The sequence below is a fragment of the Hirundo rustica genome, chromosome 7 (assembly GCF_015227805.2).
Source record: "Hirundo rustica isolate bHirRus1 chromosome 7, bHirRus1.pri.v3, whole genome shotgun sequence".
NCBI lineage: Eukaryota > Metazoa > Chordata > Aves > Passeriformes > Hirundinidae > Hirundo > Hirundo rustica.
Window position 1 is genome coordinate 16346916 of NC_053456.1, and position 14267 is coordinate 16361182.

The following is a 14267-nucleotide window of genomic DNA, read 5'->3' on the forward strand; positions in this document are numbered from 1 at the left end:
ACTAAACAAACAAACAAAGAAATACCTCCTTCAATACAGCTCCATAGATGCGAGCGCTCCGAGCTTATCGGAGATAACTCTCTGTCCATAAAATGCCCCAGGTTCCCCCCGTGCCCCCCTCGAGGCGGGTTGGGGCGCACCCGAAGGGCGGCGGAGGTTTTCTGGAGGGTTGTTCGAAAGAAAAAATGCTCCCGGATCCCCTCTCTCATTTCACGCCGAGTGAAAAACATCCAGCCCCAAGTTTCGCTGTTGCGACATCGGGTCCTTTCTAACCTGTTGCCGAGCCCGGCGGGGCCGGCACCCGCCCGGCCCCCGGCGGCCGCCCCGCACGCCCCGCGAAGGTGACCCGGCGGCGGCCGCCCCGGCACTCGCCAAGGTCAAGGCGCGGCTCTCGAGAGGAGGTTAAAAAAAATAATAATAAAAAAAAATAAAAAAGGAGAGGAGAGTTTCCTTTTTCAAATCCCAGCTCTCGAGAAGTCAGCAGACTGCAAGCCGCAACTCACGCCAGTCGCCACCCCTCTCCCCACTCCTCCCCCAGCACCTCGGGGCTGCGGGGGGGAAACGCGGGGGAGCCAAAAACCCACGCGCCCCCTCCCTTACCTGCTTCCGATACGGGGTCCGGCCGCCGCCCGCCGCGCTGCTGTTGCTGCTGGGGAAGATCATCGCCCCGCCTGATCCCCCGCTCCCCCTCGGGACGGGGAGCAACTTTGGCGGCCGCCGGGCTGCGGCGCGGCGGGGCTGCAGGGCGCTCTCCGCCTCCGTGCCTTCTCCGCCGGCCGCGGCTCCTCGAACCCTCCGCTCGGCGCCCGCCCCGCCCGGCCCCGCTCCGCGCCGACCCTACCCCGCGGCGGCCGCCCAGGCTGCCATCCACGGGCCCCCGCTGACCGCCGCCGGCCGCCCCAGCCCAGCCCGGCCCGGCCCCACCTCCCGCCGGCCTCAACCACCGCCCAGCAGAGGGAGGGAGCGGGCGGGGAAGCGCCGGGCCGCGGCGGGGAAGCGCGCGGCGGGCGCGGTGCTCGCGCCCCGCCCCGTCCCGCGCGGGGAGGGGGGCGCGGAGCGGGGCGGCGGCGCCGGGGCGGGCGCGGAGCGGGGCGGCGGGCGCGGACCCCCCCCCGCGCCGCGCAATGGTCGCGCCTGAGAGGGGCGCGGGGGGGCGGCGGGCCCGCGTGCCGCGCATTCCGCCGCGGGGCGCGCCCGGCGGGGTCCCGACCCCCGAGCGGCCGGAGCGGGACATCCCGCGGCGCCCCGGCTGCAGCGGGGACAGCCGCGCTTGGGGCACCCCCCAGCTGCGGCGCTGACCGCTCCGAGGCGATAAACGCGGCGCCCTTTTACTCCCTTAAGTTTTTCTTGACTAGGGATGGGGAGGGGGGGAGGAACATCCGGTCACAGCCCTCTCCGGTGCCTCAAGGCAGCATTTGGAAAGCGAGGGGAAACTCTTTAGTTTCTTCGCGAAGTTTAGGCCTAGGAAACGTTACAGTTCTTAGGCTGTAAGATGGCACGTACGGAGTCAAGGAGTTCTCGATTTCGCTCCTGGTAGTCTGTACTGTTTACATTACTATATTTACATTGCCCACTGATGCTGACAATCTAGTTTCTAAGAAAGTCCAGAGCTATAGCTCTCTCAGGCCACTGACTGCTCACTGTAGAACTTCTGTCACGGACGTGCATCATCAGGCACCTTTTGGTTTCTCTTCCTCTTTCTGAAAATACGGTGGCCCCGATCCCATACACCCCAATGTGGCCGTGGGAAACAGCTGGGAAGAAACAGAAAATTGCCAGGTAGTTCATTACTAAAAAGCCAAACAACATCTGACAATGCTAATATTTACAAAAACATAAAATGTTCAATTATTGACTTCCCTGGAAATAATCTCTAACTATTTTGGTATCCTAATATATTGTTACTACAGATCAGAGCCCATCTGAATACAGTGAATAGGAAAGCATCAACACTTGGAAGAACTACATTCTGCCTAACTTCCCATTTTTTTCCCTCTTTCAAGTCCTAAAATGGATCTCATTCCATTTGGCCTTGATTTGATAGCACAAGTTTAAGGTCTGCTAAAAAAGCACTACAGCCACATCGTGATCGCTGGCACTGGAAAATATTTGATGGAATAAGTTTGTACCGGCAGACTTTATGTCAGGTCAAGTACCGTCTGTCTGTGCTACCCTAACTTCATGTTGGATCATGGAACATTCGTATTCCCACTGCTGGCATAAAGCTAACACAGAGGCTTAATGCTAGGATAAATTCAGACTCCCTGGTATGGCTAAGGCCTCATGCCTGCTTCACAACAACATCAATTGGCATAGTGCTGGAAAAGCAACAGTTCAGCAACTGATTCTGGGTGAAACCTTTTATTTTTTCCTTTTCTCTGATCAGGTCAAATTTTTTTGCAGATCATTTCCTTTGCTGGGTTCAGCATGTGGCTGAGCCGCTGCTTGTGCCACTGTAATGGATGGAGGAAGCAGTGAGCAAAAATAGGCAGGGGCAAGAGGGTGGATATGAGTGCTTGTTTTGGCAGCAGTATCACATTATATTGGCTTGATACGTTCATGTACCTGTGGCTTAATTTGACAGAAATGTAGCTGTGTGCTCATGCCTTCCTGGGATGTACCACACACAGCAGTCGATCTGTGCTCCGATCTTACTTATTTCAGCCCCTTGGTCACAGATGTCACCATCAGACAGTGCTGAAGAACAGTCTTAGAACAGTACAAACTGGGACAGTGACACACTACTCCTGCTCATATCTCTATTCCCAACTGAAAAACAAGAAAAATATTTTCTGGACAGTGTTGCAGTCACCCCAAAGGAGTGACAAAGCTTATATCTGCTCCACCTACAGGAGGGCTTTGTTAGCTAGAGATGTGTATAGTGACCACACCTTCCCCTTGCAGGGAAAAGCTTTTCGAAAGCCATCAATCATCCCTTGCTTCCTTCCCTCTCCTCTTCCTGCCCCATCCCCCAGGGAAGAGGCTGGAGGGATGTAAACACTGTATGCTCGATTGAGTCTCAGTCACTGTCATACCAGGGAAGGCTCTCAAGAATATTCCAAAGCAGAATCTGAAATGCTGCCATCTTGCCCTCTCTGCTGCCACATGTCCCAAGGCTTCCTGCGATTTAGACATGATTTCCCTCTCTTAGATTCAGTATATGGCACATTTCTCAGTCACCAGTACTCTCTTTTCTAACATATTAGGAAAACACATAACAACAAATATAATCCTGTAAAAATCTACTAGATCACAATCTAACAGTATTTAATTATTTATTTTTGTTAAGGAAAAACTCATTACAGAATTTTCTGGGGAAAAAAACTTGATATAATTTCCTACGTGCTAATGTGCCTAACAACATTATCTCTTCTTAGATTTGACAATGTTATCACAAATGCCGAGCCAGACTCCTTACAGCAGTGTGTCTGGAGAGAAAGGGACAGCAGAGTTAAATTGAAACGAGAGAGTTTCTGATTGGACATCAGGACAGCCAGACATTGCTCTGAGAGGCTGTGCACTCTCCATTCTTGAGCATTTGCAAGGCCAGAATGCATACAGCCCAAAGCAACCTGACCTGATCTTTTAGCTCATGCTGCTTCAGGCTGGAGGTTGGACTAGAAATCCCCTGAGGTCCCTTCCAATCAGAAGCTCCAGAACACAGGCAAAATTATTTCTCTGTAAAACCCTGTGTTTGAGATTATGTTGATAAAGCTCAAGATAAGTGCCTGGACTTTTCAGTACTTGTGCAGTGATATATCAGTTCAAGTACTGACACCAGTTTTCCTACATATTTTCTGAGATGCAAGAAGCATGCCTTGTTTGCAAAGAACAGTCTCAGTCTTACTGACTTAGCAATGCCAAAACTGAGATGTCTAATCTATAAAATGTATGCAAATATGATAAAAAAATCATATTTTCAAGGACTTTGTTATGAACTGCATACAACAGGTGTGAACAGACTTGCAGGTAGTAAGGCATATTGTTGCTTGCAGTTATAAATGAGCAATTCCTTTTGATCCTGAGGGAAAAAGGTGACCACAGGGTCTAAGAGTGCCTCTATAAATCATTCAAAGCTTCTTTAAATTACCCAGAGTTGCTGATTCAGGAAAAAAAGGAAAACTTATGAGCAGCTCTGGTGCATTTTGGAAATACAGTGTAGAAATTTACATGTTCTGTTTGTTTGCTTGTAGGTTTGCAGAGAGGCGATGTAAATACAGAAAGATTTGTTTGGAAACCTGGAGACAACTGAAAGTACTCAAGAATCTTTCCAGTAATGTTTATCAATCTTAACAAACAGTAGACTGGCAAAATGAAGCCATTATTTTAAAAACAGTTCTATGCATTTAAGCTGCTACTTTACCATTTCTGTTCTAAATCAAATTCATGGCTTCCCTTACTTATCTCAAAATTCAACCAAAGTAGCTATTTCCCCTCAGGACAATCAGTGCCTCTGTAGGACAGATGGTCTCTCAGCCCTGGATCTGCTTTAAATGAGAAACTTATATTGCAGCCCCCTGAGAGTCCAGACTGGATCTCCTGAATTTCCCAACTCCACTCCCTGGGCTTTCTGAAGACCCACTAGTGGAAAAGTGACTGTGGGCACCTCATTTCCCCACCTTGAGGGTATTGAGGAGACTGTTGCTACAATGCTCCATTCCCTGAGCATCCATCCTCTCATCACATGCGGTCATATGGAGAAAGATAAAAACTAGATTCGGCAGGAGCCACAAAGATGCAAAAATACTCTTAAATACCCTATGCAAGCCAAGGAAACAGAATGCAGGGCTGAACTTTGAGAGATATAAAGCATTTCCTGCAAAGTGTTAATAAAGGGGTACAGGAAGCTAAGTATCATACAGAAGCAGATTTTTAATTTTGGGGTTAAATTCATCTATTAGAACTGAAAGCATGAAAATAATTTCTAACAGCCAAAGGAACAGAGTAAACTTCATTATATGGGAAGCTCCTTCAGAGATAAGCTATCTCATAATTAATGGGTTTTATTTACGTATTCCCAGTATACAGGTAAGAAATCTGTATCTAGCTAAGTGAGGATGAAGAGAGGTCAGTAGAAATGGGACATAGTAATGTTGTGAACATGCCAAACACTTTACTATAAAATCATCTATATTTTTTTAAATAAAAAGAAAAAAAGTTATTATGAAACAATGACTTCTGCAGAAGTATACAATCTGCTAAGATTGAGGTATTGCATACACAATGAGAAGTTGCTGTTTAAGAATGCAGTCTTCAAAATAATCACATGAATATATTCAACAATAAGAAAAAAATCCCCATGATGACCTGAAAAGGGAAAACAAATAAGTTTCTCCAACTGTACCATTTCAAATATACTGGTACCAAAGTACCAAATTACTTATACTCTACACTAGAATATGATAAAAAATGCCATATTATCACTCATTATAAAATATGTGTGCACAATCAGTGCAATAGATTTTTTTAATCTGAACGTATCAGCTCGTTCTCTCTGGGAGAGAATTCTCCCCAACCTGTCTCTGATTTTCCCTAAACTGCAGAGGTTTTTCCCTTAATTTCCAGCTGTGAAAAAAGAGCAGTCCTCTGCTCCCTGCAGTGCTCACAGAATGCATCTGCTGTGGCCACTGGGGTTGCACCTCCAGTGTCATGCTTTGACTCCTATTCATTTTGGCTTGCTGTTCATTCCTTCCATGCTTCCTTAAATGTTCTTGGAAAGACATTTAATATAAATTGCACAATTATACATAATTGTTGCCATTCCTTCACTGATGACTGGTATTAAGAATATGAACACAGTGAGCAACACATTCTCCTGTTAATGCCATGCCAGCATTTTATATTGTGGAAAGCACTATTTATTGTTTGAAAGACATGACAAGATACCTCTTTATAGAAGCATTTCCACTGTCAAACAAATCCCCTTCCTAAATATACCCTGTATATTCTGGGAAGCACAAGTATGAAACATAATTACTGTAAAGGATTACTATGTAAGAGAAATTTAAGGAGGCTGCTCATAATCAGTAATTAAAACACAAGACAAAATCCAATCCTCATCAGTGGAATGAACTGAAATGACTCTTAAAGATCTCATTTCTTCCATTAGCCTGATATTGTTGCCAGACACTTGATACAGTTTAAATTTATAAAGCAAAGTGTGTAAACAGTTCCAAATACATTGTAGAATAAAATAATAAAGACTGTCCAAAATGACAAAGCATATTGCTTTTTCTGCTTTGCTATTAACTATTAAGAAAGTTAATCAACATCATACTGAATAATATTTATTTTTTAACAGAGACTACTAAAAATAGCTTACTCTTTTGACATGCTTTTTTGATTGTGTATTTTTACATTTTGTGCAGAATAAATTTATGGAACAATAGAAGAAGTAAGCAAAAATATTTGCTAAGTACTTTCTAGGAAACAATGACTCCATGCAGATATTTGATTTTTATATATTTACATATTTACATTTTAATACAGATAGTTATAAAAGATGAAGCAAAATCTGGAAATGCACAAACATTTTTTCTAAAACTTCACTTCATGGGGTTCTAAAGCAGGGTCATATACTCCATTTTTCAACCAGAAAAAAAGGCTCTTTCTAGCCACAATATGTTCTATTTTGGTGTGCTGGGTTTTCCTGGATGACATTATTTACCATATTGACCAGGCTTGAATGGTTACTATTTCATAAGAATTTTAGAAATAAGAAAGAAATTAAAAGACTCCTATAATTTAAAAAAAAAAAAAAAGTGTTTAAAGACTGAGAACAGTTAATAACAATGAAAAAAATCACTACACAATGGTAAGAGTGGAAGGTGTGACCACAAATCAGCCAGAGGAATAAATTTTATTCCTTTGTGTGTTGTTATTTCTATATCTAAGGCCAAGAAATAGCTCCAGATTTGTAAGTGCACTGCTGCTATAGAAAAAAAAAAAAAACAAACCAAAAGATTCAGCCTCTTGCCTGGTCTTTACACGTCTATAAATAGGAACACACGTTTTGAAGCCTTGAATGGAACAGGCACTACTTGCACTGTAAGCAAAGCAGATTCGGTACCAATGCAACGAGGAGCCGGCAGGAATCAAAACACACGTGTAAGAAAGGAAGAAGGCAGCGAAAGTCGTGTGTGATAAGACACATCAAAAAGATGGAGTTGCTGTCACTAGTGCAAAATCAGGCTTGTACAATCAAGCATGGGCTTGAAGGATACCCGAGGAAGAGCCAGAGCAGGTCCTGTTCCACACAGCTCTGCTGCAGACAGCGGGCTCACTGGCAGCGGCAATGAGCCAGACTGGGGACTCTGTACGGTAGGTGCATACATGTGGGTACCTTAGAACAAAACCACAAAACACCACTCTTTCCAAAGTTGTTGTCAGGTCTCTTCTTGCTTTTTTTTCCCTTTCCCTGAAACGAAGTCCTGTCGTGTTTGTTCGACAAATACTAGTAGTCAAGTGAAGAACTGACAGCTCTACCCGCTGACAAGCACTGTGCAAATTTTTCCTGTCCTCACACACTTCCCTGTCAATTAACTTCATTTCTGACCTGCAAATGTCTTTACAGTGCTCCAGCTCCCCTGAGTACACCATCAACACTGTACCAGCTCTCTGGGGTCCACTTACATCATCTCGGCTGGAGTGTGAGAAACTAATTTCCATATAGATTTCAAAGGGGCATATATATTTTATCTGTTTCAAAATTACAGCCTTTTCCCTCCATGTTTGTTTTATAATCACCTATAAACAGAAAGATGTTTGTTTATAATGCCCAATCTGATTTTAACGACCTAATTTAGAGTACAAAGTGAAGAAACGAAGTCATGTGTCAGAAGTTAAGCAAACGTTCAATAATGAGCCTTTATCTTATCTTATTTTCCATATCTTTAAAATAAAAATATCCACATAAACCTTGATATAATAGTTCCTGAAGTACCTGGAATAGCTTACAATTCTGAGAGGCATTATGTATTTCAGTTTGCCAAAGAAGCTGTGAATTGTATTTTTCCTCTACAAGTACATGCTCTACCCCTCTGAATTTTGAAATTGTGTACTTGCTACATCTGCAGCACCTCCACAACAGCAATATAGCACATAACAAAATGATCAACAGATATATCTTCAGAACAAGAGAATTCGGTGCCCATAAAGGCCATCTGGCTCATGGTGATGGCAATGAAAGCCCTCCATCATCAAGGCACTCCGCACTGGCATTGGAAGGCTCTCCATGCCCCAGTAACCTGCAGAGCCCACCCTCAGAGGTGAAAGAAGGGTGCAGCTCCTGCTGATGCAGCCCTTCCCCAAAGGGCTATAGGATCCTGAAGGTGTAGGTTGTGGCTGATGTGCCACAGATAGGTGAAAAGCAGGAGCTGAACACCAAAGCCATCTTCTGACACACTGTCTATCCATCAGCTGCAAACAGGGGGGTTCCGCCACTTCTACTCTGAGCTAAACTAGCAACCAGTTGCTACCCCAAGTCTGTGTCTTCGCCGTCAGTATTTGAGTTTCTGTAATTTAAATTCAGATAGTATCTGAATATTTATGTTCAGCAATCAGTAAATTAATCAAGAAGGCTAGGACAATTTATTTCAGGGAGTAACTCATAGACTTATTTACTAATGTTCCATACTAAGTGTCATGGGCTGGCAGCAGCACAAATCATGGTGGGAAAATATTTTATTGCATCATAATTAAGTTTTACATTTATTTAGGTAAATAGGTTCTTAGAGTTGTTTTCAACACATTCTCTTGAGTTGGATTCAAAGTATTTATCGGATACTGCACAACCATATTTCAAAGGTCTGCTCACAAATATCAATGCACATAAATCAAAGATAAAACCTGAAATGAAATCCTGGTCTGATCAACAGATTTACCAGCAAGTCCCAGATTTCACCCAGAATGAAAGCACTTACACTGTGATTTTGTGATTTACCGAGTTTATTCCTCAATATATTTAATGCTCAGAACTTCTACTCCTTTCCCCCCTCCTGCTCTGAGCCTCATGGTTATGAGCTTAATCCACTGTTCCTTTTGCTTACTGATTCAAGGCACTAACCCAGCAGCTTTTCTTTCTGCCTTGGCAGGGAGTTGAGTTGGGTCACTGAGTTGCCTGACAAGACCATCACAAATTGAGCGGCAGGAGACACAGTGGAGGGAAGGCAAGCTGGGAAGGCGTGTGTCCCTCCTGGGAGGAGGCTTCGCCCAGTCTAGGCTCCCTCGTGGAATTTTACTCGAAACATTTTCACTGACAACCATTTATTTAGCAATACATTTCCAGTCCTGTTCCAGAAAAGTGAAGTTATTGCAACAACCAGGCCTCAGACGCTTTGTGCAGATGCGCTGCAAGAGAGGTGGGTGAGCGAGTTTGGATAACACAAGCATTAGGCTGAACTTTCGCCCCTAGTTCCAGCGTTCTTTGAAGTTCTTCACTGCCTTGGCAACTCCTCCCCCTATCTTCCACTATTGCAGCTTCTGTCAGAGGCTCTGCATAGTCAGGATTTTCTCCATTCTGGGATGTTCAAAAAGAATTTTGCGCTAAGCTCCCCAGGGGCCAGATCTTCACAATGTTTCCATGCTTGCAAGTACATCTTGCTGCACTAATTTCTCAGAAGAGCAAAACTCCCAGCTGTGTTTGCTGAACGGTGCTCTAAGACAAAAATTACTTCAGCAAATGGTTACGGGAACTTTCTATGAGTACTTACCAGGAGGAAACAGATGATCTTCTTCTAGCAGGATTTAAATTTGGATAATTTTCTCAATAGATTTTAACATCAATCTGTGAATATATGTCCATGCATACACATCAAGCTTTTGCTACTTATCCATCAAAACCACAAGTAAGCAACTGCCCACTTCAGGACCTGGTCTCCACTTGTCCCCTAATATAATCCATAAGTACATAATGAAGACAACTGGGCACTATCATAATATTGCTTTTGACCCTAAGACATAATTTACCATTTGCGATTTACCATTCACTATTCTAAAGATTATTGAAAAGTTCGCATGTAAATATTTGTTTACATAGTTTGTTTACAGATGGAGCTTTGCTTTATTTTTCAAATTTATCTGTCAGATACAGTATTCAACCCAATTAGCTGAACTCCAGTCCAAAATACCATCTGACTATATTTGGTGAAGTACACAAAAATGTGTTTGGACAAACAGAACGCTTTTCGAGACCCACAGATACCACTGCTGCAGAACTCAGGCTTAGGTACTCGAGAAACAAGGGAAGGGTAATGAGTTGGAAAGGCAAACATGCCCGCTTCTTATACCTCCATTGTAATCAGTTACTCTACAGCAGACAGTCTCATTACTATAAATTGCAACTAGAGGCACTTTTGCCTTGCAAAGGAATTCATAAAAACATGTCAGATCATGTCAGCGGAGATGTTATATAAATCACATTCTGCATTAAGTGAAAAAAGACATTTTGCATCCAAGGAATTCTAGGTTGTTTTCTGAGTAGAGCCCACTGTTTCACAACTCAAGAAGAATTTTCATCAGAATTACAGACATCACATAAAAGACATGAAAGTAGAAAATCTAAATATGCCTAAATGCTTCCATTTTAATCCCCTTGTTCATTACATTTCCACTAAAGTTGTTACTTCATTCCACAGAAGGGTTGTTCCCAACGGTGCCTCAGACTGTGTAAGCACACGATTAACTTCTGTGCTTGCATGGAAGTGACATTACCCAGAGAAAAAGGAGTGTTCTGAAATCAACTACAAATGTAATGACAGGAGGTAGAAGTAAAGAAAAATCCTTATGTTGTAATACTAACTTCAACTGCTCCTGCCACCAGTAACTAACTCCTAACTTTTTCTGGCACTACGAGGTCTTTGACTTTCTTAAATCTGATTCAGTATTTGGTAACTTGAGATAGAATAAACCATTTTTTCCTAGCGATGACATACAATATGACAGCTCATGGGTATAAGTCATGTAGGCACATGATTTTGCAGGAGCTAAGCCAGAGTGAAAAAAGGACAAGAGAGCTGCATTAATCCCTTGGTGACTATATTCAGTGGGTTATGCATTAGTTTCACCAGCAGATTTGACCAAATTTTTCTTTCTTCATTCTCACAGAACGTAAAAGAAAAATAGGAGAAGCTGAGTCTTTGAGATAAAAATTACTTAAACTGCAAAATGAAGCCTCATTTGCATCTTTATTTTTAAAAATTAAACAATAATATTACATATTTTTTATCAAAATATGTAGTATCTGGCCACAAATCAGTCTAAACAGCATCACAAATAACAACTCAGGTTGGGCTTCCTTGCCGTAGTTTTTACTAATGTCATCATAGGACACAGGAAAAAAAAAAATGTTTATTTCCACTAAAAAACTCAGGTTAAGTCTTTGAAATGTCACCACTGTAGACGACCTTTAATTTTTTAACAAAACAAAAGGCAGTCTTAAATTAACTAAAAGGTTAATTCTAGAATATATTACCATAACATTTCCATTTAAAATAGTACATCCTCTTATAATCTATATTTCAGATTCCTCAACTACAGTTGGTTTAAATACTTAAAATTGTCTAATTACTGATTTCCTATTATGTTGAGCTGATAAAATTTGAGTTGAATCAAAACTGTGCTAAGACTCCTTTGTTAAAATGCTAAGCCAGGCAGGCAACATGCCTCTCATTAACCACAGCTACTTCTTGACTGACACCGTCGATTGCCTGCACTCTACAATGGAAATTATTTTATGGTGTCTACCTACAGATCTCTGTGCTGGACTGCTCCTCTTTCTTGCTTCTTTCATGAACTGTAAACTATAAAGTAAACATATGGGGGTGGGGGGGAGGGGAAGGGAAACCCTGCCTCCTCAAGCTGAGAAACTCCAGGCTTCGGAAGACAGATAGTGCTTATTACTATTTACCGTACCACTGCAATTATTTGGTAGCTGATCAAACCAACAAACACACTCTTTGGCAGAATGGGGACTTGGGGTTACTTGAATACATGTGAGCTCCTTTTCTTCACTGAGACTTCCTTTGTAGCAGACCTGATTTAGGAGATGTCTCTCCCTGCCATAGCATTCCCTCTCCACTTCCATGCCAGGCACTTATTCCACCCTTCAAAGCAGACATTACCACATTTCTTAGTGGGACTGAATCAACTGCTCTATGAGGGTGTGCTATGAAAGGGAAAAGAAAACTGATACCGTTTAAATCTGTAGATATTCATATATATGTTTTCCTAAAGTTCTGATGGAGAGAGCAGCTGTAACACATAACAGGATTGGCTAGAGCTGGGAAAAGAGGCAGAACTTCTAAATCCCACCCAACTGCCAACAGCAACATCAATATGCAGTCTGACCGCAGAGCCCTGACCAGCCTCAAAACTGAAAGCAAGCGCTTACTCGGGGGTTTACGTAGCTGCACATAAAATATGCTCATTTTGAGACACATTTGCAAACACAGAATACCCTTAGTTTTGTCTTCAAATCTCAATGAAACTTACAAAGGAAATAATTTCTGTTTAAAGCCGTGTTTCAGTGCAAGAGACTGCAGTATATTATGCGCTTATAAACAAACAAATCTCCGCAAAGAGAAGGAAAATGGTGTGATTTATTAATTTGAAAACCGGTGGCTTAAAAAACAATGTGGAGAGGTTGCACATTTAACAAAAAGCTTAGGTTCACAAATTTCCTCACATGCAGGGCAAATCTTTTTCTTCAACAGCTGAAATCATGGTTACAGTAACTTCCTATTCAGTCATTTCCTTAATTAAACCATTGAACTTTAATGTGAAATGCAGCCATTACAAAACCAGAAAGGAATCTGAACAATAACAATCCAGTCAAATGGGCAGTGCAATAAGCAACAGCAAGGTCAAGAACACTGGCTGACACGTTTTGGTTGGAATCAATGATGCTGTGATTCCCTGAGATATTAAATGAAGTTCAAGTAAAATCTGTGCTGGATCAAAGCTGCATGAGCTGCATGATATGATGCAGAGAAAACTTGGTACAAATGGGTTCTCCTTGGTAAAGGCTGCTTAAAAAACAAACAGTGTGTCATCTTTTTCCCTAGTTTTTGAAAGGTGACAACTTTAATCCAGCAATAGCTGTGCCTCATCATCGTCTCAAACATCTGTCCTGCTCTGAAAACAAAGATTACCCAAACGGACGCATTTTTTAGTCCCTTTTTGCCTCCCTTCTACTCCAGCCTCAAAGTCCCAAAAGGTCAATATTCTCATCTTAATCAGGCTCTTTCCTGTGGACAGTCACCACATCCACGCCTGGCTTTGCCTCCCAGAAATGGTCCAAACGCACAGACAGCCAAAAGCCAGCGCCTGGGAGGATGCTGACCGCTACTGCTCTAGCAGGGCAGTGCCTGCTGCATCCGCGACTCTGAGTCTGTTCCTTAGCAGTGCCAGAAACCCTCCCTGGCCGCAGTGCTGCGACACTGCCGGCGTTCAGCGAACGTGGCGCCGGCGCAGGACGCTGCAAAGCCCAGGTGGGCTCCAGATACCGCTCTGCCTCCACAACTGTAAGCCCTGCACTGTGCACTCCGCCTCAGCAGCAGCAATGCAGCTCGTGTGCGCTCCTACCTCACCTGGGCCACATCTACATAGCCAAACAGTCGCACCAGGCACAGATCTGGTCACAGTGTTGGGTTTTGATGATATTCAACACTCTTAGCTCTTTCCTGCTGCCCAGACAGTGATAACTTTGTGGGTCTCCAGTTATACAACCAGCTCACACTCTGGGTAGGTGTGAAGGGTCACCGAGTCACTGCAGGGAGGGACAGCATCTGTTTTCTAGGATGGTTTAGGTGTTGGGGCATAGTGACTACCTGAAGATGCAAGGCCACAAGCCAATCTAAACAGACAGCACCTTAGTTTTTGAGGCATCAATAGGTCATTAGAAAGTAAGAATGAAAAAGGATTTAGAGAACAAATATTATCAAAATTCTGGTGCCTACTATCTAGTATACAGATACTTAGAGTAAACCTTACATTTGATCAGGATAATTTCAACTAGTATAATCAAAGATTTTGCAGAATAATTGTGAATACGTATACACTGCCGGGGTTTTTTGTTGTTGTTGCTGTTGGGTGGTTTTTTTCTTTTTTTTTTTGTTTTTTTGTTTTTTGGGGTTTTTTTTTTGTTTTTTTTGGCGGGGTTTGGGTTTGGGTTTTTTTTTGTTGTTGTTTTTTTTTTTTTGTGTGTGTGTTTTTTGTTGTAGTTTTTGTTTGTTTTGGGTTTGGGGGTTTTTTGGTTTTGTTTTTTGTGG

At 42.9% G+C, this 14267-nt stretch overlaps 1 protein-coding gene across 5 annotated transcripts in view; it reads right to left on the reverse strand.

The window, feature by feature from the left end:
• The window catches only part of RBMS1 (RNA binding motif single stranded interacting protein 1), a 144468-nt gene that overhangs the window by 91156 nt on the left and 39045 nt on the right, over positions 1-14267 (reverse strand). For 2 of the 5 annotated variants that reach the window (XM_040069231.2, XM_040069230.2), the window contains exon 1: positions 601-773. The exons of the other annotated variants lie outside the window; for them this stretch is intronic. In XM_040069231.2, the coding sequence (XP_039925165.1) occupies positions 601-663 (63 nt within the window). In that variant the 5' untranslated portion in view covers positions 664-773. Of the gene's footprint in view, positions 1-600; positions 774-14267 lie in introns of those variants that run through there. 5 annotated transcript variants of the gene reach the window in all.